Here is a 24,518-nt window from a genome sequence, read left to right as displayed (position 1 = left end):
CATAGCCTTTGCAGTATACAGTACCTTCAGCCATTTCTTGCTATCGCGTGGAATGAATCCAATTGACTGAAGGCTGGCACCTGTGATGCAGGGGACCTCCAGAAGAGGCCAAGATGCATTATCCACTTGGCACTTCTGGCTGAAGATTGTTGGAAATCCTTCAGCCTTGTCTTTTGCATTGATGTGCTGGGTTCCCCATCATTGAGGGTGGGGATATTTGTGGAGCCTCCTCCTCCTCCAGTGAGTTGTTTAATTGTTCACCACCATTCACAACTGGATGTGACAGGGCTGCAGAGCTTAGATCTGATCTGTTGGTTGTGGGATTTCTTAGCTCTGTCTATCACTTGCTGAGTATGCTGTTTGGCACGCAAGTAGTCCTGTGTTGTAGCTTCACCAGGTTGACACTGCATTTTTAGATATGCCTGGTGCTGCTCCTGGCATGCTGCCCTGCACTCTTCATTGAACCAGGGTTGATTCCCTGGCTTGGTGCTAATGGTAGAGTGGGGTATGTACTGGGCCATAAGGTTACAGATTGTGGTTAAGTACAATTCTGCTGCTGCTGATGGCCCACAGCGCCTCATGGATGCCCACTCTTGAGTTGTTAGATCTGTTTGAAATCTATCCCATTTAGCACAATGGTATTGCCACACAACACAATGGAGGGTATCCTCAATGTGAAGACAGGATTTCATCTCCGCAATGACTGTGCACTCCTACTGATACTGTCATGGACAGATGCATCTGTGGCAGGCAGGTTGGTGAGGATGAGGTCAAGTACGTTTCTCCTTCTTGTTGGTTCCTTCACCACCTGCTGCAAACCCACTCTAGCAGCTATGTCATTTAGGACTCGGCCAGCTCGGTCAGTACTGGTGTTATTGAGCCACTCTTGGTAATGGACGTTGAAGTCCCCCACCCAGAGTGCATTCTATGCCCTTGCCACCCTCAGTGCTTCCTCCAAGTGGTGTTCAACATGGAGGAGCACAGATTCATCAGCTGAGGGAGGGCGGTACGTGGTAATCAGCAGGAGGTTTCCTTACCCATGTTTGACCTGATGCCGTGAGACTTATTGGAGTCTGGAGTCGATGTTGAGGACTCCCAGAGCCACTCCCTCCTGACTGTATACCACTGCACCACCAGCTCAGCTGGCTTTGTCCTGCCATTGGGACAGGACATGCCCAGGATAGTGATGGTGGTGTCTGGGACATTATTTGTAAGGTATGATTCCATGAGGATAATTATATCAGCCTATTGCTTGACTAGTCTGTGAGGCAGCTCTCCCAATTTTGGCACAAGCCCCCAGATGTTAGTAAGGAGGACTTAATTTGTCTTAACTTTTTTTGCTGTCCAGCAAGAGATAGCAAGTGGGGTGCTGGAATAGCCAGCATAGTCATGAGGCATGATCTCAAGCACAAATCATCTGTTGAATGTGGGAGGGTACTGGCTGGTCAGTAGAACAGATATTAGTAAGCAAATCGAGGGCAACATTCCTGCTTTGATCAACAGCACAAAAAAAAGAATCAGCTGCCCAATCAGCACAGCACTGGTTGAGAACATACTGATTCAGAATGCCTGCCATGCTTATCCGATAGCAGTCTTTTTGCCTTAGAAAGTATTTTGTCATGTGAAAAGCTTTGAGATGTCGCAGTGTGAACAGCTACTAAATAAGTGAGAGTACTGTGATTTATATTGCCTGAGTATTGTGCCAGTTGCATTACATGTATGCCATTGTATCAGTGTATTCCTGACTGCCCATTATGCTACTGCTAACCTGACTGTGACCAGCCAATTCACTAGATCCTGGAAGTAGACCTGACCTGTATGGTTGGGACACCTGATGCATTTACAACCCTGAGTCACCAGCACCTGGACGTACAATTTGATTTGGCTTTTTTTTTCAGTGTCCGTGATTCAGCATTGTTTTCATTTCGCAGGATGTACGACTACCACAGAGTCCCCCCGCCAAGTCGGGCGGTGCCAGCTGTCAAACGCCAGCGCGTCATGGTCTCTGTTCCCCGGAGAAGCAAGGGCAGCTTCCCCGTCAAGAGTGGTCCACGGTCCAGTGCTACCACAACTCCATCAGCCGGGACAAAATGTAAGGGAATCTGTTTGAATTCTTCCTGTGTAATGACCTTGAAATAGTATTCACCGGGCAAAATAGTGCAGGCATCCATTATGAGATTGCCCAGTAGAAATAAAATATCTTACCACTGGCCGCAGGGACGATGGCAGAGGCAGAATCTACAGAGATAGTAGCAGTATCTACAAATAGGGAACTGGCAGGATGGGAAGGACAAGTTTACATGTGGGACAAACAGGGAGAAGCAGAATCGACATGTAGAAAGCTGGCTCCTCTGATAATCATTTGCTGCTGCTCTCAAAGCTGGTAAACCAGTGTTCCAAATTGTTGGTGGCTGGATGACTTTTGGCTGGCTACCTTTTGGTGGCTCGGTTGATTAGCTCCTGGTGACTCATTATTAGCAGTTAGTTAATTAGCTCCTGATGACTAGTTAACCCCTGGCAGCTGGTTGATTAGCTCTTGTCAGTTGGCTGACTCGCTTCTGATGACTGACTAGCTCCTGGTGTTTGGTTGATTAGCTTTGTCAGTTTGTTGGCTAACCCTTGGTGACTAACCAGCTCCTGGTAGCTGATTGATTGGCTTCTGTCAATTGACAATTCTGTCAACAGGACCAGATCCTGATAACTAATTAGCTCCTGATGGTTGCTTGATTAGCTCTTGTCAGTACTAGCTCCTGGTGACTAACTAGTTCCTGGTGGTTGATTGATTAGCTCTTGTCAGTACTAGCTCCTGGTGACTAACTAGCTCCTGGTGGTTGGTTGATTAGTTCTAGGTGGCTGTCTAATTAATTCCTGGTAGTTGATATGGTTCACTAAGGGTTCACCAGCTTCTGGTGGTTGACTACCTTCTGGTGATTGGCTGGATGCTAGTGGGTGACTGTGCATTGGCAGATTGGTCAATATTCCTGTTCTGATGGCTAAGTCACTCAGTGAGCGAGCTTTAAGTCTTTTAATTCAATGGCATGTCTTTTCACTTGATGAAGTAGTATACACATCATAAAATATTTGTGAAGCAATAGCTATAATTGTTAAAACATCAGGAGTGGGGCAGGGGGCATGTTCCCTGACCCCTTAGGAAATAAATCTTGTCCCTGATGTCAAGGGGGTGAAAGGTTAATGGGAGTAGGCAGGAGGTTACAAGCAGATCAGCCACGATCATATTGAATGGCGGAGCAGGCTTGAAGGGCTGAGTGGCCTACTCCTGCCCCTAGTTCGTATATACAACATTCCCACTTCTAAAATTAGCTCTATTTCACTCCCTGCACCCAGTGTTGACCCCAAGCTACCTTAGGATTTTGAAGCCCGCAGAATTACAGCAACTCCTGCAAATCTCTCTAAATTGAATCTGTACATCAACTAGGGTTGCCAACGCTCCAGGGTTGTCCTGGGATCTCCAGGAATTAAAGATTAATCTCCTTGACACTGCTATGAGCAACTAAGGAAAAAAATCAGAGGGGTATTCCATTTTAATTTAAATTGAATACATTTGTTTATTAGCTAAAAAGAATGGGATTGGAAAAAGCCACACTTTAGGAAGGATGTGAGGGTACTTGGAGAGGGTGCAGAGGAGATTTACCAGAATAGTTCCAAAGATGGGGGATTTTAGCCCCAAGGTTAGGCTGGAGAAGCTGGAGTTGTTCTCCTTGGAGCAAAGGAGATTGTGGGGAGATTGTGATAGAGGGGCAGAAGATGATGACAGGTTTAGAAATTAGACAAGGAAAAGCTTCACATTAACTGACCAGGGGACAGAGATTGAAGAGTTTGGGCAGGAAATGCAAGGGGAATGTGAGGGAAGAACATTTTGATGCATTGAGTTGTAAGGAACTGAAACTTACTTCCTACGAGGATGGCGGAAGCAGAGACAATTAATCATTTCAATTGGATGAGCACTTGAAGGAAATAAATTTGCAGGGCTACAGGTATAGAGTTTGGGAATGGGACTGACTGGATTGTTCTGCAGAGAGCTGGATTTGATGGGCCGAATGGCCTCCTTCTGTGTCATAAATGACTCTCCAGACAGAATCTTGTTGAGGCATCGGGATTCTTGCCTGCCAGCTGGACAGCTGGCGAGGGACTCGCGCTGCCTCTTTTTGGGGACGCCTGCTGAACCACAAGCCAACAGCCAGAGAGGAAGGGCTGGCAGCCCTTGTGCCCAACAGCACTGCTGGAAAAACTGTGGCTGCTGTCAGAAGGACAGGCAGCAGACTCCCAGGATCACAGAGCAGCCCAGGCCACAGGTAAGTAATGTTGTGGGGGTGGGAGTGATTTTGCAGGGTGGGAATCGCAGGGCAGGGGTGCAGGGGGGGTCAGAAGCAAGGTCTCTTTGTGCACCCACCCCCCTTTCTGATGTCCAGGCCCTTGACAGACATGGAGTGCCTTTGATTGAGGGACCCCCCACCAACTCCTCTCCAAAGGTGACAAGCAGGCTGCACAGTTTTAGCTGTCTTGCACACTGCATGGCGACAGGCTCACCTTCAGCTGGATTAATACCAATGGCGGTGAGATGAAGCCCTTAAGTGGTCATTAATTGGCCACTTAAAGCCCTCAATTGGTGGTGGGCTGGGAAGGTCGACCATGGGTCTTCCCACCCAGATCTTCATTCTGGCGGAGGCAGGAAGCCGGCAGGGTTCCGATTCGCCACCATCCTGCATAATTACATGCCCTGTCCACCCCCAATCTCACCACCAGAGAGAGCAGAAAATTCCGTCCTATGACTTTATTGGTGAGGTGGTTGAACATATAAGGTGGTGTGATAAAGTCTCTGATAATACATCAGCCACAGATGACAACCCCAACCTCATTCTGATTACTTTCTCAGTGTGTGTCCAATATGTTAACAGATCCCTCTTTATTTCTGAACTCCCTGTTCACTGGCTTGTCTGAAGTCCAAGGTCCTGCACCATAACACCAGTTATTATTCCCCCCACTCCCGCTTCCCCCCTGTTAGGGTTGCCAATACTCCAGGATTGTGTCTCCAAAGCATTAGATTAATCGCCCAAACACTACTTCGAGCAACTCTGGAAGAAGTACCACTAAAGAAAGATGGTTTTCTTTCTCAATTTTATTGAGCATTTTTATCAGTTCCAACATTATTGGAGATGGATAAAAGGCTGTTTGACCACCAGACAAGACTCATCCAATTAAGTGGCAAAGAGTCTGCTTGCTTTTCTATTGGCCTGAGGTGGGCGTACACCACAAGGATGGACATGTTGGGCGACCAATGGTGGGAGGTTTGGGTTGGGTCATTTGGAGGTAGGAGGTCATGTGACAACACCTCCCAGGCTATGTCCAACCAGAGTTTCCAACTTTTTAACGCCCCCCGCAACCCCACCGCCCCCCACCCCTCCCCGCCACTGCACCCCCTATAGTTTTCAGAAGGTTTCTCTTTTCTGACTGTTGCTTCTCCTGACTTCTGGGCCCAGGAGCAGCTGGGCACTCTCACCTTGTGGGTCCATGTCAACAAGAAACTGGGTTGAGACTTACAGTTCATGTGCAAGCCTTACAGCTGGCTGACAGCATGGGAGGGCAGCATGGCTTTTATTTCACCACTCTAGGGTAGGATTTAACACAGGGCCCCAGAGGTGAAAGGCCAAGTCTCGAACCCATGGAGCCACTCAGTCCTCTGGCAAACAGTTACCTCAGTGCTCTTTATCTTTTGAAGCTGTGGAGCACCTTTGGCTGATCGAACCCAAAAGAAGAAACTGTTTACATTATAATAACCTCCTTCCTACCTCATTGAATCAGTCGTACGATGCTGAAACTGTGGCACTTCAGATTTACTCGGGCTGCATAATTGAAATGGGAATTTAAGAGGCTTAATTAGAAGCTCCTGTGCACTTGCAGAGAAACCAGATGGTGTGTTCATTAAATGTTCACTTTCATCCATGTGTTTTTTTTAGAGAAATCTATTATGAAATGCAATTATACAAAATTAATAGCGCATAGCAAAATAGAGAAAAGTCAGCTATTTTTTATTTAGTTGCCTAAAATAAACTAATAGTTAACACTTGGAGCACAGCGGTGTTAGAAGTAAACAGGGGGAAAGAGAATATGAACAAATAGTTGCATTTCTAGAATCGCCAGTAGAAGCCAATTATTTTCTTGGCCTGGACACAGGCCCAACCTCAGCCCTTCTCGCTGATGTGTTGTTTGGTGCATCTTCTAGCGACATCATCAGTTTCATCAGAAGTCCTATTTCAACAAGGCCCGAGTTGATCTGTGGCTGAACAGCCTGAAGGAATTTATTTTCTCTGAGGGTCATTCGCATTTGGAATCCTCTTCCCCACAGAGAGCAGAGAGGCTGGGTCATTGAATATATTCAAGGCAGAGTTAGGCAGACTTTTGATCAACAAGGGAGTCAAAGGTTATGTTGGGGGTGGAGGGGGGGGCAGGCAGGAAAATGAAGTTAAGGCCACATTCAGATCATCCATAATCTTATTGAATGGCTTATTCCTGCTCCTGTTTCTTACGATCTTGTGAAATGTACTGTAGGCCGAATATTGCGGATTGGTTGCATTGCCGACTCTTGTCCATATTCCCGAAGGATTTTTCACCATGTGACTCCCTCCTGCTTTCCTGCACCAATTGGGAAGCGAATAGACCTCCTGTTAACCAATTAGATGATTCTTGATTCTCAGACAAATAACCTTCTTATTATCCCCAAGATTTTTAAAATGAATCAATGAAAGTGTCCAAAGCAAATGAAAAAAACACTTGTTTAATGCCCCTATGATGTTTCTGCCAGCTTACTTGCAGCAGTGTCCTGGGGATTAATCTTGAGTCCCTAAATACCCCCAAGACAAACCTGTAGGATGGACAACCATACGGTCACATGGTCCAAGATCAGCTCTCAGTCTCGGGCCACCTCACAAGCATAGATCCCCCTCTCCTGACAATGGAGGCATGATGGGGCTATGTTCCCAACATGGAGTGATCCAACATGCAAGAACAAACTTAGCCTGGACTTTCAGCACTGGTGGGAATTTCACAGGATCGGGGGCTGGAGGCACTCTGTGCGCCCTTCCATCCCAGCCCCCAGCAGATGTTCCAGGGCCAAATCTATTGTGTGCAAATGGTGCAATTTCTGCCAGCAGTAGGGCTGCTCATAACAGGGCAAGGGGGCAGGGTGGGGTGGAGAAATGCTTGTGGGGCATCAACATGGCATGGCTCACAGTGCCTGCTGAAACCCCAAAAATGTATTTGCCTTGTTTGATTTATGTTAAAATCCTCCACTTTTCCTCATGCTTAGCTTTCCTGATGATTCTGCTGTGATTAATCGATTGCACCAGACAAGGCTGCCCATTAAACTTGAACTCTTAGCCCATCCATTGCCTTCTCAATGCAGGGCACCATCAGCTCAATGACATTCTTAGTGTGCACTATGGCCCTGGCCATTAATAATGTGAACTATAAGGCGGTGTTCTCAACATTAACCCAACAGGACTAGCCACAAAAATGCTGCGTCATTCAGGTGAGAGTCTGGGAATTCTGTGGTGGTTAACTCAGCTCCTGACTCCCCAAAAGCCTGTCCACTATCTACAAGGCACAAGTCAGGAATGTAATGGAATACTCTCCACCTACCTGAATGAGTCCAGCTCCAACAACACTTGAGAAATGTGATACTGTTAATTGTATATCAATGATGCAGGTGGAGAGAATTAATTGGGGTTTCACTTGAATACAGATAAAGAGACACTTATTGAAACTATGGTGTGGTTGGGTTAGGAGGTGTGTGCTTGTAAGGTTTCACTTTATAAATTAATTTTAGGCTAAGTCAAGATTGGTCCAGTATCAGCCTTCACCAACTGTCTTTCCTAAATAGAAGACATCATCCAGGACAAAGCAGCCTGCTTGATCGGCACCCCATCCAATACCTTAAACATTCACTCCCTCTACTATTGTTGCGCAGTAGCAGCAATGTGTACTATCTACAAGATGCACTGCAGCAACTTGCCAAAACTTCTTTAGCAGCACTTCCCAAGCTTGAGACCTCTACCATCTAGAAGGGTAACAGATGTAGGAGAACACCACTCCCTTCAGTAAAAACAGAAGATGCTGGAAATACTCAGCAGCACTGACAACATCAGTGGAGAGAGGAATAGAGCTAATGGGCTTTATTTTCAGGCCAGGATCAGGAATCTGTACCCGGATAGTTTCCAGGTCCCAACCCTGTACCGTATCTGCATCACCCACACAACGCAACACAATCTTCAAATGTAAGGGGAACTCAAAGCACCCAATTAGCACCATCAAACATTACCAGAAAGCAGGAAATGCCTGCAGAGCACGATCCTCAAAAGCAGATGGCAGCCATGATGAGCCTGCCGCTGCCTTGCAGAAGAGAGGAGGCAGCACCTTGAAGGACCAGCACCCTCACCATGTGTGAAAGTGGCCAAATGGTCAACTGAACGGTACTGCGGCCAACCTGGAACAAAATCCCTTATTGCAAAACAATTCCTGTTCATAAAAAAAATTACTTAATTGTTCCCTGCATTGAACCCAACTGCTGTGCACTAACATGCACCAGACTGCTTGCATTTGGCGATCTGCAATTTGAAAATATCCTCCTGGCCCTCCTTGCCTCATTAACGAGCTCCTCAAGAAACTTAATGGGCCATTAATAGGAGGCGAGTGGGTTCCTAGTTGTGGTTTAACAGGCACCTTTCTACTGAGAATGATTTAATTTTAAACTTCCCAGTGAACCTTTACTTCAAGCTGTTTTTACGTTGCAAAAAAGAAGGAAATGGACTGTATTTTAAGGGCCATTAATTCTATCCTCTGGACTTCTGCCCATTGAAAGCTGGCTTAACAGCAGTCAAGAGAGGAAATCAACCCCATCTGTTTAGTTTGAAGCCCAGCTCTCAATGTTTCAACACACTGGTCTGGACACCCAGTATCCTGCCAACTTGAATTAAATCACTCTAGCACATCATTAATTGGACTTGAAGGAAACCTCCAGGCTACACAAAGCAGATGGCTGTTGTATAGTAAAGAGCCAATATACCGAACTGCTCTCTCCTTTAAAATGTTATTGGCCTTTCGCTGCTTGGCCTCACATATGAAGGACAGTCCCTTGGGTGAAATTTCAAAGAGCTGGCAATGCTCGTGAAATGATACCAGTAAGAGAGAAGCTTGCTCCATTATAACCAGGGCAATGTGAGGGATGTCAAAAGGGCTGCTGCCTAGTTCTCAGTGACTAAAGGCAGCATTCAATGAAGCACAATACTGCCCAAAGCAGAAGATTGTAGGTTCGATTCCCAGTAGTTGGGATGCTCCTAGTGGCTTCAGCACCTCTAGACAAGGGACAGAAAACTCTGTGCCTGCTCACGATCCAGTGACCTTTCTCCAAAGTGCATGTGGGCCCTTGAGTGAGGATAGTATCAAGCACAGCTGTGATGGTTCCCATGTGTAAAAAACTTGCCAGCACTCATCATCTCATCAAATTCAGAACAGATCCAGAAACTCAAAACTGGGCATCCATGTTGTGGGCTATCAGCAGCAGAAGAACTGTATTCAACCACAACCTAACATATCCCCCAGTCTACCATTACCATCAAGCTAGAGGATTAACCCTGGTTCAATGAAGACTGCAGGAGGGCATGCCAGGAGCAGCACCACGCATAGCTAAAAATGAGGTGCCAACTGGTGAAGCTACATCATAGGACTTACATTCATGCCAAACAGTGGAAACAGCTTGCTGTAGACAAAGTTGAACGATCCCACAACCAACGGATCAGATCTAAGCTCTGCAGTCCTGTTATATCCAGTTGTGAACAGTGGTGGATAATTAAACAACTCAATAGAGGAAGAGGCTGCACAAACGCTCCCATCCTCAATCTTGAAGAGCCCATCATGTCCGTGCAAATGACAAAGCTGAAGCATTTGCAACCATCCTCAACCAGAGTGCAGAGTAAATGATCCCCACCACCACAAATGTCAGTCTTCAGATAATTCGATGCACTCCACGTGATATCAAGAAACAGCTGAAGGCACTGGATACAGCAAAGGCTATTAGCCCTGACAACATCCCGGCAGTAGTATTGAAGACTTGTGCTCCAAAATTAGCTGCACCCTTAGCCAAGTTGTTCCAGTACAGCTACATACCGGCATCAACCCGGCAATGTGGAGGATTGCCCAGGTGTGACTATCCACAAAAAGCAGGACAAATCTAATCCAGCCAATTACAGCCCAATTCATCTGCTTCCAATCATCAGCAAAGTGATGGAAGGCATCATCGACAGTGCTATCAAGCGGCACTTACTCAGCAATAAGCTGCTCACTGATGCTCAGTTTGGGTTCCACCAGGGCCACTCAGTTCCAGACATCATTACAGCCTTGGTCTAAATATGAACAACAGAAGGGAGGTGAGAGTGACTGCCCTTGGCATCAAGGCAACATTTGACTGAGTGTGGCATCAAGGAGCCCTAGCAAAATTTAGTTCAATGGGAATCAGGGGGAAAACTCTCCACTGGTTGGAATCATACCTAGCACAATTGGGCAATTATGACACATGACGAGGTAGGAACGTCAGGAGGATGCAAGGAGACTTCAAGGAGACTTGGACAGGCTAAATGAGTGGGAAAGTACAGATGGGATATAATGTGAATAAGTGCGAAGTTATCCACTTTGGTAGAAAAAACAGAAAGGCAGAGTATTTCTTAAATGGTGAGAGATTGAGAAGTGTCGATGTCCAAAGAGACCTGGGTGTCTTTGTTCATGAGTCACTAAAAGTTAGCATGCAGGTGCAGCAAACAATTTGGAAGGCAAATGGTATGTTGGACTTCACCGCAAGGGGATTTGAGTGCAGGAGTAAAGGTGTCTTGCTGCAATTCTGTAGAGTCTTGGTGAGACCGCATCTGGAGTATTGTGTACAGTTTTGGTCTCCTTATCTAAGGAAGGATACACTTGCCAAAGAGGGAGTGCAACAGAGGTTCACCAGACTGATCCCATCCCTGGGATGGCAGTGTTTTCTTATGAGGAGAGATTGAGGAGACTGGGCCTGTATTCTCTAGAGTTTCGAAGAATGAGAAGTGATCTCATTGAAACTTACAAAATTCTTACAGGGCTCGACAGGGTAGCTGTAGATAGGACATTTCCCCTGGCTGGTGAGTCTAGAACCTGGGCACACAGTCTAAGAATAAGGGGTAGGCCATTTATGAATGAGATGAGGAGGAATTTCTTCATTCAGAGGGTGGTGAATCTTTGGAGTTCTCTACCCCAGAGGGCTGTGGAAGCTCAATCATTGAGCATGTTCAAGGCAGAAATCAATAGAATTCTGGATACTAAAGACATCAAGGGATATGGGGAAAGCCCGGGAAAGTGGCGTTGAGGTAGACAATCAGCCATGATCATATTGAATAGCGGAGCAAGCTCGATGGGCCGAATGGCCTACTCCTGCTCCTATCATCTCAGTTCCAGGGCATCGCTGCAGGAGTTCCTCAAGGTAGTATCCTAGGCTCAATCATCTTTAGCTGCTTCATCAATAATCTTCCCTCCAATATGAGGTCAGAAGTGGGGATGGTCGCTGATGATTGCACAATATTCAGCCAGAGATTTGCACAGAAACCTACGGCTAAAAGTAATAGGGAATACTTTAAATTTCCATTCCATGTTTTTTAAAAACCTGCCTCCCCTCATACCTTCCCCGTCACCTCCCTACCAACCACCCCCCCCCCTCCCCCCCCCCCCCCCCCCCCCCAACCCCCACCCCCCACCCCAGGCACACATGTGTATTGCTCTGGTAAACTGGGACTGGGTTGGAGTCTGGTCTGATGAAATCAAAGTTTTCCTTTCAGATCCAACCTCTATTTGACATAAAAGTCCATTATTATTCTTCAAGCACACCCTGAGGATTTGTTTGACATTCTATCTATCCATATAGGTAATATTCAGATGTAGATGCATAATATTACCATATAATGCAGTTTGTTGCATAGCTGAGGAAGATTTGGTAGCTGTCAAATGCATTGTGAGCATGTTCCCCACGAGGGGAATAGATGAATATTCAATTCTCTCTGATTGATGGCTGTATGCAACAGTGGTGGGTGTCATTAGCCTCTTCCTCTCTCTCCCACTTTGTAAAACAAATTAAATGTTGTTAAGGGGCCAAGCAAATGTTTGAAATTACGATGGTGCAGTGACCCTCATGGAAGTGCAGTTACCCACCTGGACATTTGCTTTTGTAAAAGGGCAGCTGCTTGTGATTAGGGATTTTCAATTTCAGACTGTCCAGGGTTGTGAGCCACAATCATAATGATACAATATTAAACTGTTATTACATATTCTTTCTTTCCTCTACATTAATCATCGATTGTTGTTAAAGCCCATCTGGTTCACTAATGCCCGTTAGGGAAGGAAATCTGCTGTCCTTACCCGGTCTGGCCTCCATGTGACTTCAGATTCACAACAATGTGGTTGACTCCTAACTGCCCTCTGAAATGGCCGAGCAAGCCTCAGTTCAAGGGCAGTTAGGGATGGGCACCAAATGCAGTGACACCCACACCCCATGAAAGAAAAAATAAAAACAAAATCCTCACTGTGTTGAAATCAGGATTCATCATATTCACTCTCTTGCCTTAGCTCATTCTTCCCAGAATATCTAGATCATGGGATACCTTAATTCTCTCAATCTTGCCTTTATCCTGCTGCCTATAGGCTCCTCAAAGCCAATATTGGTGTCAGCTGACCACATACCTTTATTTATCTCATCTTAAGTCCTGTTTTGTGGGCTTTAAAAAAGAGTCACCCCCTTTGCTGTGAAGATGTTTAGCCATGATATTTGCTGATTTCTGTTTTTCAGTGAAAGCTGATGACCTGCAAACAATAAAGAGAGAGCTCACCCAGATAAAGTATCGCATCGATGGATTACTGGACAGTCTGGACAGGATGGAGAAACAGCGCAAAGCTCCACCAGGTTAGTAAGAGGGTGCACAAGGGGAAATACACATCCTCCTACTCCCTAAAGCTGCTCTGAGCTACCACTTATTTGGGACAAGATTTGTTGTGAATATTGTACTCGAGGATATTAGCGCTGGGTAAAGGAATGCTTATTTCAGGCCCCTGGTATCATCACCCAACAGTCCCAACTCAGGTACAGTAGGATTAGGTAGGAAGCACAGCATCCCAGCTCTATCCCAACACAGTCTCCGTCCTAACTTTAGTCCTTCACTGACAAAGCTGACATGAAGAGTTTTATTTTTTCTATTCTTTCACAGGATGTGGGCAACGCTGGCTAGGCCAACATTTATTGCCCATTCCTAATTGCCCTTGAGCTGCCTTCTTGAACTGCTGCAGTCTATGTGGTGTAGGTACACCCACAGTGCTGTTAGGGAGGGAGCTCAAGGATTTTGAACCAGAGACTTTGCAGGAATGGCAATATGGTTCCAGGTCAGGTTGTTGAGTGGCTTGGAGGGGAGCTTATTGGTGTTGGTGTTCTCATGCATTTGCTGCCCTTGTCCTTCTAGATGGTATAGGTCGCGGGTTTGGAAGGTGTTGTTGAAGGAGCTTTGGTGAGTTCCTGCACTGCATCTTGTAGATTGTGGAGAGAGTGGATGTTTAAGTTGGTGGATGGGGCGTCAATCAAGAGGGCTGCTTTGCCCTGGATGGTGTCCAGCTTTTTAAGTGTTGTTGGAGCCGCACTCATCCAGGCAAGTGGAGAGTATTCCATCACACTCCTGATCTGTGCCTTGTACCTGACGGACTGACATTGAGGAGTCAGGAGGTGAATTACTTGCCACAGAATTTCCAGCCTCTGACCTGCTTTTGTAGCCACAGTATTTATATGGTTAGTCCGGTTTCTGCCATATCCTGATCATCCAAAATAGTTTCACTCCATTTGTCCTCCATAAAACCCTTGACATTCTTTCTGTTAGCATTGTTTTTGGATCTATCTTGTTGCCTTCTCTGACCTGTATCTCTGTGTCCCTTTTAGATATTCCTAATGCTTTCTTTCAGTTGCTTTTGTATGCATCCCAATCCTCTCCACCGTGTATTTCCTTACATCTCTTGCAGTCCTTTCAGTTTTTTATGCTGCTTCTAACCTTCCTGTTAAACCACAGTAACCTAAGTTTTGCTACACACTCTTAAACAGAATATACTTTGGCCAGAGCATTATGTTTGAGATGCATTCCACTTGCCTTTGGTTCAAATTTTCAGTATGGTGTCCAAATCAATATTGCAACTTCTCAAAGTGCCAAAAACTACTACTATGTAATTGTTTTTCCCTTTAACTTTGACACTAATATCAAATCTAACCATGAAATCTTTGCAAGATCTCAGGTGCTTATCACGTAACTACAGTACAGGTCGATCGCTGTACACCAAACCCATCACAACTTCCACATCAGCTGTTGTACGAGAAAACCGTCCTCGACTGCCTCGATGAATTTGTTTATATTTCACCTTTCTTCTCCAGTTGTCCCTGGTTTGTCTATTCACCTATGGGATGTTGAGATTCCCTACCTTCCGACTGGTGATTGTGACATTGCTTCCATTTCCTCTGCCAGCTCTCTCGTGTGCTCCTTGGCGGGACATTATGATTTGGTAAAATAAAAACAGAATTACCTGGAAAAACTCAGCAGGTCTGGCAGCATCGGTGGAGAAGAAATCAGTTGACGTTTCGAGTCCTCACGACCCTTCGGCAGAAGGGTCTGCCGAAGGGTCGTGAGGACTCGAAACGTCAACTGATTTCTTCTCCACCGATGCTGCCAGACCTGCTGAGCTTTTCCAGGTAATTCTGTTTTTGTTTTGGATTTCCAGCATCCGCAGTAGCTTTTAGCTTTTTGTTTTTATCATTATGATTTGGTGCTGGATCAGTGGGCAGATTTGGGAACTATACTGAGACTGGCAAACTCATTTCACTTAGGATCCTGTGAGCAAAGAGAAAAGACTTTCATATCTTCAGTTTCAGTTCAATATGACCCCAGCCCCCAGAACCTCTTGAACAAGCTACCTCTTTAACTGTAATTCACATACAATTGAAGATAATGCTCATGAATACAAGTAACAAGTTTAATTCTATCATTCCCATTAACTCCCATTATACACAAATGCTAATCTTCCAATTCTAATCTACGACTTCAATTATTTATTTATTGTTTGTTCCACACAGAGAACAACTAGTGAAGCGGATGTTTTTTTCAAAAGCTAAAGTATCTCTCCATTTATGTCAGCAAGCTGATTTATTTGTACCAGTTCCAATGTGTTATCGGAATAATCACGCTTGCAGGCCAGTATGCTCTCTGTTACATCAGTGCACTTGTGAGTGTTCTTGGTTCCTCATCTCAAATTGCTTCCCATATAACCAGCATCAGTGCATGCTCCCAGTGTTTATGGAACTCTAAAGACCCCACAGACACATCCCAGATTGGAAAGGCAGGTATTGTAATTCTGCTGCTTGTTTTCACAGCTGAAGAGGACATGGTGCAAAAGGTTTCATGCACCCAGCGTGACACTTCCCGGGAGTTGCAGCTGCATTGAAAGCTTTGTATCAAGAACGTGGTGATAGTACTGCTCATTTCTACCTGCATTATAAATACTGGCCTTTGGGGTCCTCGGTAATTTGCTGTAGTGTCTCATTGATCTTGTGCTTGCTGTGATCACAGTGAAGTTTTTTTTTAACTCATTCATGGGATGTGGGCTTCGCTGGCTGGGCCACCATTTATTGCCCAGCCCTAATTGCCCTTGAGAAGATGGTGGTGAGCTGCCTTCTTGAACCGCTGCAGTCCATGTGGTGTAGGTACACACAAAGTGCTGTTAGGGAGGGTTCCAGGATTTTGACCCAGCGACAGTGAAGGAACGGAGATATATTTCCAAGTCAGGATGGTGAGTGACTTGGAGGGGAACTTCCAGGTGGTGGTGTTCCCATCTATCTGCTGCCCTTGTCCTTCTAGATGGTAGTGGTTGTGGGTTTGGAAGGTGCTGTCGAAGGAGTCTTGGTGAGTTCCTGCAGTGCACCTTCTAGATGGTACACACTGCTGCTACTGTGCGTTGGTGGTGGAGGGAGTGAATGTTCATGGATGTGGTGCCAATCAAGCGGGCTGCTTTGTCCTAGATGGTGTCAAGCTCTTGAGTGTTGGGGGAGCTATACTCATCCAGGCAAGTGGGGAGTATTCTATCGCACTCCTGACTTGTGCATTGTAGATGGTGGACAGGCATTGGGGAGTCAGGAAGTGAGTTACTCATCGCATGATTCCTAGCTTCTGACCTGTTCTTGTAGCCACAGTATTTATATGGCTGGTCCAGTTCAGTTTCTGGTCAATGGTAACCCCCAGGATGTTGATAGTGGGGGATTCAGTGATGGTAATGCCATTGAATGTCATGGGGGGATGGTTGGATTCTCTCTTGTTGGTGAGGGTCATTGCCTGACACTTGTGTGACGCAAATGTTACTTGCCGCGTGTCAGCTCAAGCCTGGATATTGTCCAGGTCTTGTTGCATTTGGACATGGACTGCTTCAGTATCAGAGGAGTTGCAAATGATGCTGAACATTGTGCAATCATCAGTGAACATCCCCACTTCTGACCTTATGATGCAAGGAAGGTCATTGATGAAGCAGCTGAAGATGGTTGGGCCGAGGACACTATCCTGAGGAACTCCTGCAGTGATGTCCTGGAGCTGAGATGACTGACCTCCAATAGCCACAACCGTCTCACTTTGTGCTAGATATGACTCCAACCAAGTTGTGAATCTTTGATGGTGAACATCATCTATCATGGGCTGCAATCTATTGGCAGGTCACATCCTCAGAAGCATTTAATTTTCTCTGATGGAAACAATTTGCTTGTTTTCTATTCTGCCACTGGCTGCTGATCTGCTGTTATCAGTTGTGTAGCCCAAGTGGTCTAGAATATGGGGGTCTCGGCGCTCTGAGATACGGGGGTCTCGGCGCTCTGGGATGCGGGCTCTCGGCGCTCTGGGATGCGGGCTCTCGGCGCTCTGGGATGCGGGCTCTCGGCGCTCTGGGATGCGGGCTCTCGGCGCTCTGGGATGCGGGCTCTCGGCGCTCTGGGATGCGGGCTCTCGGCGCTCTGGGATGCGGGCTCTCGGCGCTCTGGAACAGGGTGAATTCTGGATGCTGACATAGGTTGTACAGGTGAACCTAAAAGTTCCAACTACACTATATGAAGGAAAGTAGGGAAATTCTTCCCAGTATGTTGTTATCCTAGACCCCCAGAGCCCCAAGTTTTTGTTAAGGTCCTCATAGGGACCAATGATGTTTTGTTTAAAGTAGACAATGTTTGAGTTTCAGGACACTTACTCAGTGAAGAAAGCCACAAGATTCCATGGGCTTTGAACAAAAATGACCACACACGGGGGAAAAAGAGAGATACATAAATCATTGAAGGTGGCATGACAGGTGGAGAGAACAACTAAAAAAGCATACAGTATCCCCGTCTTTTACATAGAGGCATAGAGTACAAGAGCAAGGAGTTTCTGTTGAACTTGTATAAAACACTAGTTTGGCCTCAGTTGGAGTATTGCGTCCTATTCTGGGCACTGGTGCAGTGAAGGCATTGGAGGAAGCACAGAAAAGATTGACAACAATGGTTCCAGGGATGAGGGACTTCAGTTGTGAAGATTGATTGAAGAAGTTGGAACTATTTCTCTTAGAGAAGAGAAGGCTGAGAGAATATTTGCTAGACGTACTCTTAAAAGCATGAGGGGTCTGGACAGAGTAGCTAGGGAGAAACTGTTCCCTCTCATGAAAGGATTGAGAATGAGAGGGCACAGATTTAAGGTAATCTGCAAAAGTAGCAAAAGCGATATGAGGAAAAACTTCTTCACGCAGCGAGTGGTTAAGGTCTGGAATGCAATGCCTGCGAGTATGGTGGTGGCAGATTCAATCGTGGCATTCAAAAGGGAATTAGACTGTTAACTGAAAAGGAAGAATGTGCAGGGTTACTGGGGGAAGGCAGGAGAACGGCACGAAGGGAATTGCTCACTCAGAGAGTCAGTGCAGACACGATGGGCCGAATGTACTCCTTCTGTGCTGTAACAATTCTGTGATTCTGTGATTTCTCAAACAATGTTGCTAAAACAGATTGTCTGGTCAATAATTCAGTGCTGTTTGTGGAATGTGCAATGTGCAAATTGGCTGCTGTTACAATTGCAACAATGACTACACTTCAAAAGTGCTTCTTTGGCCAAGAAACGGTTTGGGATGACCTGAGGTTGTAAGAGATGTTATATAAATGCAAACCTTTCTTCATATCTTGCAGATTATTAATCCATTACACCACGCTTGCCCCTAACACTGCAGTGTGTGTCTCTGGCTCTCCCATTTCAGACACTGTTCCTTTGCTGAAATTAATTTGAATGTGGAGCACACGCTGGTGTTTGCTCCAGGCAAGAACTTTTCATTTACAGCGCAAATAGCTCACAAACGACACTCAATTTCCAATCTGTTGTGTCTAATGTGTCAATTACTTATAACTCAGATCTAATGAAGTACAGTTTTTCTCCTGGTTTCTTTCTACTTGTCTCTCCCATCCAGCTTTCAATGTGCTGCCTCCATGGATTCCAGTAGCCTGCTGATGACTGATTCAAATGGTCATTCTTCAGGCTCTGACCTGAGGCTTAGAGTGTTGGCAGGCTGATGTGGCCGAGGGCATCACATCTAAGCTTGATCTGACCCCCGACTGCTTTCCATATTTGCATTTCTATATCGCCTATAATGTCCCAAAGTGTTTCCAAGGGGCGTGATCTGACAAAAATGGAAGCCAAAGGAAATATTAGGAAGAGGACAGGTCATCATTAAACTTAGTTGAAGGGATGGGTTTTAAAGAGGTTTTCGAGGAGAAGGAGTTTGAGGGGTGCAAGGGTTAGGGGGGAAATTTCAGAGCAAGAGACCTAAATGGCTGAAGTTATGTCCGCTACTGCTGAGACACATGGGGGGATCATGAGACCAGAACTGGAGAAATGGAGAGATTGTGAGGCTGGTGGAGGTTACAGAGATAGAAAGGGATGAGGATGATCATTTTAAATTGGAAGGGATGAGGGATTGGGAACCAATGTATGTCAACAAGCACAGGAGTGATGGGTAAATGGAATTTGGTGCGGGTTAGAATACAGGCAACACTTGTGCACTAATACTGGGGCATTTTTTCATTATTTATTCTTTCACAGAATGTAGGCATTATGGCAAGGCCAGCATTTGTTGCCCATCCCTAATTGCCCTTGAACTGAGTGGCTTGGTAGGCCACTTCAGAGGGCAGTTAAGAGGCAACCACATTGGGTCTGGAGTCACATGTCAGCCAGACCAGGTAAGGACGGCAGATTTCCATCCCTAAAGGACATTTGTGAATCAGATGGGATTTTAAGACAATCAATGATAGTTTCATGGTCACCATTACTGAGACGAGCTTTATAATTCCAGATTTACTCATTGAATTTAAATTCCACCACTACCCTGGTGGGATTTGAACCTGTGTCCCCAGAACAACAGCCTTGCCTCTGGATTACTAGTCCAGCGAAATTACCACTACATCATCATCTCCCCATATTAAGGCCACATGTCTCACTACCGCTGCCTTAGCTGAGAGCTGATTAAAGTCCGTTTTCATAACATTACCACCGAGACTGCTTGCGGCTGCTCAGATAACTACTTGTAGATGAGAGCAATTCTTAAGAAGTAGTGTATCCCTGGAGGTGAGTATGTCGATGTGTCATAGCAAGAATCTGAACTAGTTCCAGCTACTGAGTGTAGGTGTGCAGCAATAAATTAAAAACAATACAGACAAAATGATTTTTTAAATATTTAAATCCATTGCCCTACTGCAGTTCAAAACTGGGCCATCCTTGCTTAACTGGCATTGAATACTGGGTACTGCACATTGCCATGGAAACTGAGTATTGTCTGATTGAGAGTACATACTTCATGGCTCTCGCTGCTCATTGAGCACGCGCTAACTTGGGGCTTGGATGTATAGTTTTTTTCACATTTTTTTAATTGCCTTTTGCCCAAGAGCCGCATCAGTGAAGGAATGTTACAAGCATATTTATGTGTGGCAAAGAGGAGTAGCAGGGCTTCTCAACGAGATCATAAACTAAAGAACAAACTTTAATTTCTACAGTACCTTTCACTGTCCTAAAGCATTTTACAGCCAATTAAAAACTTTTTGAAGTGTAGCCACTGTTGGAAACGCAGTAACCAAATAGTGCACAGCAAGCTCCCACAATCAGCATTGAATTAGAAAACCGCATAATCTGTTCTAATGCTATTGATTGAGGGATCAATATTGGCCAGGTCACCAAGGAGAACTCCCCTGCTCTTCTTTGAATAGTGCTATGGCATCTTTCACATGCACCTGAAAGAGCAGACTAGGCCTTGGTTTAATGTCCCATCTGAAAGATGGCATCTCTAACAGTGCTGCACTCCCTCAGTATTGCACTGGAGTTTCAGCCTGGATTGTGTGCTCTGGAATAGGACTTGAACCCTCAGCCTCCACGCTCAGAAGTGACAGTTCCATCACCTAGCCATAGCTGACCCCCAGTGGATGCTTTGGGCCTGAGCAATTGCCCATTGATTTCATTTTACTTCTTCTTCTGTTTGTGCGCACCCGCCCCCCCCCCACCCCCCTTCTCTCCCCCCCCCTCCCACCTGAGTGTTCAATTTCTACAGATGGTTTCCCTCCAGGACCTTTGCCATGTGGCGTTTCTATAGATCTGAGTCAATAAATGTCAGCAGTCTATTTGACCACAGGTGGCATTGCTGCCTCCTCAGTCAGTGTTCATGTGCACACTTTCCAGCAGAAATCAGTGACTAGTGATTAGTGTTTGAACCCCTTGCTGATTTTCCCCTCCCTAACCTCGGTGATTTGAGATGACTTGGAACTAAGATCAAACCCAGCAGGGTGATCAAAGGAGCTGCATATTTTACATAATTCAGACGTGTGACACTACCCTTTGTGTTTGCCTTCCAGTTACTGCTTTAGTGCACCAAGGCCTGTATTACCCACTTACATAAATGACCCAAGAATCATGAGCAGGAGAAGAGAGTCATAGCATCATAGAATTTACAGCACGTAAACAGGCAGTTCAGCCCATCATTCCTGTGCTGGTTCCTGACTCTTCCATTGAACTGTCTAACCCCATTCTTCCACACATTCTTCACATCCATTGATATTCCTCCTTTTCAATGCATATCCAAATGAGGCTACTTGAGGCAAAACATTCTATTTTTTTAACCACAGTGTGGAAAAAATAAATTCTTCTATCTTTCCCTCGCCCTTGGCCTATGTCCTTCCTTATCGATTCATCATCCAGTGGAAATGGTCTTTCACTATTTACCCTCTCAGAATCTTTCAGAAAGTTGAAGACCTCAATTACAATTCTGTTCTTAACCTTCTTTGTAAACGTAAAAGCCCTTTATTTCGCATCTCGTTCATAACCGTAATCTTTCTTTTCTTGCATCATTCCAGTGGATTTTCACTTTTCAGACCCTCTGAAATTCTTTCAATAATAGACTGCCCAGAAGTGAAGGCTACACTCCCAGTTGTGGTCTAAACAGCATATTGTACAAATTCTTCTTTGCTTTTATATTCAAGGTGCTCTTGATGAAACCCAGAATCCTACTTTATGTGTTATGGGCTTTTTGCTGTCTTTAAAGATCTATCTCCTTCCAGGTGAAACAGTGATTTACTTGTACTTCTGTACCTTTACTATATTCGTTACACACAATGTGATCTCCTCTCATTGAGGTTCTGCTTTGCAGAACACCACTGTTCAGTCTGCAAGCGTGACCCCAAACATCCAGCCACCTGTCATTTTAATTCACAACCTTGCTCCTGCTCTGACCTTTCAGTCCTTGCTCTGCTGCAGTGTTCCAGTGACACTCAGTGCAAGCTCGAGGAACAGCATCTTCCGATTAGCCACTTAATCTTATGGCCTCAACATTGAGGTCAACAATTTCAGATCATAATCTCTGTCACCATTTTGTTTTGTGTTTCTTTGTTGGTTTGTTTTTTTTCTCTCCCTTATTTCTCCCTTATTTCTTTGACTTAGTTTTCAGACAGTAGTTATTCAGGATCTCGCCATTCACACCTCTTCTAGACACATCTTTTTTTTTTAAACTTGCCCCATGGTTTTCCATCATGAAACCTTTTGTCATTTAATGTCTCTTGCCCTCCAATCTATTACCAACCTCCCTACTTTCGCTCAAAACCTTTTCCCAGTTCTGATGATAGGTCACAGACCTGAAATGTTAACTCTACTTCCCTCTCCAAGATGCTGCCAGACCTGCTGAGTATTCCCAGCATTTTTGAACTGCATCTGCTCCCTATCTTCTCACTGCATTTACCAGTATTTTGTCCTTCAATCTCCTGCAGTCTTCCTCCAATGATTTGCCAGTCCCCTAGACCAATTTCCAAATGTCATCAATCAGCAAAACCTTCCATTTACCATACCAATTGTATTGTGTCCTTTAGCCCCCCGCCCCATCCATGCAGACATTCCCTCAATATCACATCACTTAATTCTTGTTAATAATTCTTATGTGGTATCTAAATCAAGAGCTTCCTGAACAGCATTTTGCACCTCAAATTTGTTCATTACTTTTCTCATTCATGTAGAAATCTAAAGTGGATATTGAAATATTTCATTTTACCATTGAGGTTGAATTTCCACATTGCATGTTTAATCCTCTAAAGATCAGGAAAGACTGATTGGGCTGGGGCTGTTTTCCCCAGAAAACAGAAGGCTGAGGGGTTACCTCGAAGAAGTCGTTAAAATGATGAAAGCAGTTTGACAAGGTATACGTGGAGAAAATGTTTCCATGTGTGTCACATTTGACCCTGATAAGAGCTTCCAAACTCAGATTTGTGTCATCACTAAGACTGCCAATTTCCACTTCTATAATATCGCTGGACTTTGCCCCTGTCTCGACTCATCTGCTGCTGAAACTCTTCACAATGCCTTTGTTACCTCTAGACCTGAATATTCCAACATACTCCTGGTTGACCATTCACATTCCATCCTCCATAACCCTGAGGTCACCCAAAGCTCTGCTGTCCGTGTCTTAATTTGCAGCAAGTCCTGTGCCCCTGTCGCCCCTGTGCTCGCTGACCTACATTGGCTCCCAGTCAAGCGATGTCTTGATTTTGAAACTCATCCTTGTTTTCAATTCTTTCCGTAGCCTCGCCCTTCGCTATCTCTGCAAACTCCTCCAACCCCACGACTCTCCGAGATATCTGTGCTCCACTAATTCTGGCCTCTTCTGCATTCCCAGTTATACTTGCTCCATCATTGGTTGGTTGTGCCTTCAGTTGCCTCGGCCCCAAGTCCTGAAATTCCCTCCCTACGCCCCTCTGCCCCTCAACCTTGCTTTCCTCCTTGAAAACATTCCTTAAGACCTATCTCTTTCACCAAGCTTTTGGTCATCTAGCCTAATACCTCTTTACAAGGCTTGGTGCCATACTTTGTTCTTTAATGCTCCTGTGAAGTGCTTTGGATGCTTTGTTATATAAAAGGCACCATATAAATCTAAGTTGTTGTTGTTATGAAGGAATGCTAAACAGGAGGTCAGAAATATAAGATAGTCACTAATAACTCCAATAGCGAATTCAGGAGAAACGTCTTTATCCAGAGAATGGTGCAAATGTGGAACTTGCTGCGAACGTGGAACTCGCTACCAAGTGGAGTAGTTGAGGTGAATAGCCCAGATACACTTAAGGGAGCCTGGATGAGTACATGAGGGAGAAAAGAATAGAAGGATATGACGATAGGATTAGATAAAGGTGGGAGGAGATGAAAGTGTAGTAGAAACACTGGAATTGACCTGTTTCTGTGCTGTAATTTCTAAGTATTTTTTTTGTAACTGCTGGAGGCTGTGCCACTATTTTTTACTTTTTGGATAAAATTTAAATCTTTCAATGATCACATATGAAGATGGGGGATGTAGGCCACTTGGCCCTTCAAGCCTGCTCCACCATTCGATAAGATCATGGCTGATCTGATTGTAACCTCAACCCCACATTCCTGCCTACCCCCGATAACCTTCCACCATCTTGTTATTCAAGAATCTAACAAACTCCACCTTAAAAATATTCAAAGATCCTGCTTCCGCCGCCTTTTGAGGAAGAGAGTCCCAAAGACTCATGATCCTCTGAGAGAAAAAAATTCTCCTTATCTGTCTTAAATCAAGTCACCTCTTACTCTTCTAAACTCCAGTGGACACAAACCTAACCTGTCCAACCTTCCATCATAAGACAACTCGCCCATTCCTGGTGTTAGTCGAGTAAACCTTCTCTGAACTGCTTCTAACGCGTTTGCATCCTTCCTTAAATAAAGAGATCAATACTGTACACAGTACTACAGATGTGGTCTCACCAGCGCTTTGTACAACTGAAGTGTAACCTCCCTACTTTTGTATTCAATTCCCCTCACAATAAACGATAACATTATATTAGCTTTCCTAATTACTTGCTGTACCTTGTTACGACCGGTCCC

General features: G+C 45.1%; 1 protein-coding gene across 2 annotated transcripts in view; it reads left to right on the top strand.

The window, feature by feature from the left end:
• LOC144681873 (RNA-binding Raly-like protein) overlaps window positions 1–24,518 on the top strand; it is a 1,117,315-nt gene that overhangs the window by 1,052,877 nt on the left and 39,920 nt on the right. For both annotated transcript variants that reach the window (XM_078543976.1, XM_078543977.1), the window contains 2 exons: window positions 1,932–2,092; window positions 12,875–12,988. In XM_078543976.1, coding sequence (XP_078400102.1) covers window positions 1,932–2,092; window positions 12,875–12,988 — 275 coding nt within the window. The remainder of the gene's footprint in view (window positions 1–1,931; window positions 2,093–12,874; window positions 12,989–24,518) is intronic.

The sequence above is a fragment of the Cetorhinus maximus genome, chromosome 6 (assembly GCF_964194155.1).
Source record: "Cetorhinus maximus chromosome 6, sCetMax3.hap1.1, whole genome shotgun sequence".
NCBI classification, from domain to species: Eukaryota; Metazoa; Chordata; class Chondrichthyes; order Lamniformes; family Cetorhinidae; genus Cetorhinus; species Cetorhinus maximus.
This window is presented reverse-complemented; position numbering and strand designations above follow the sequence as displayed.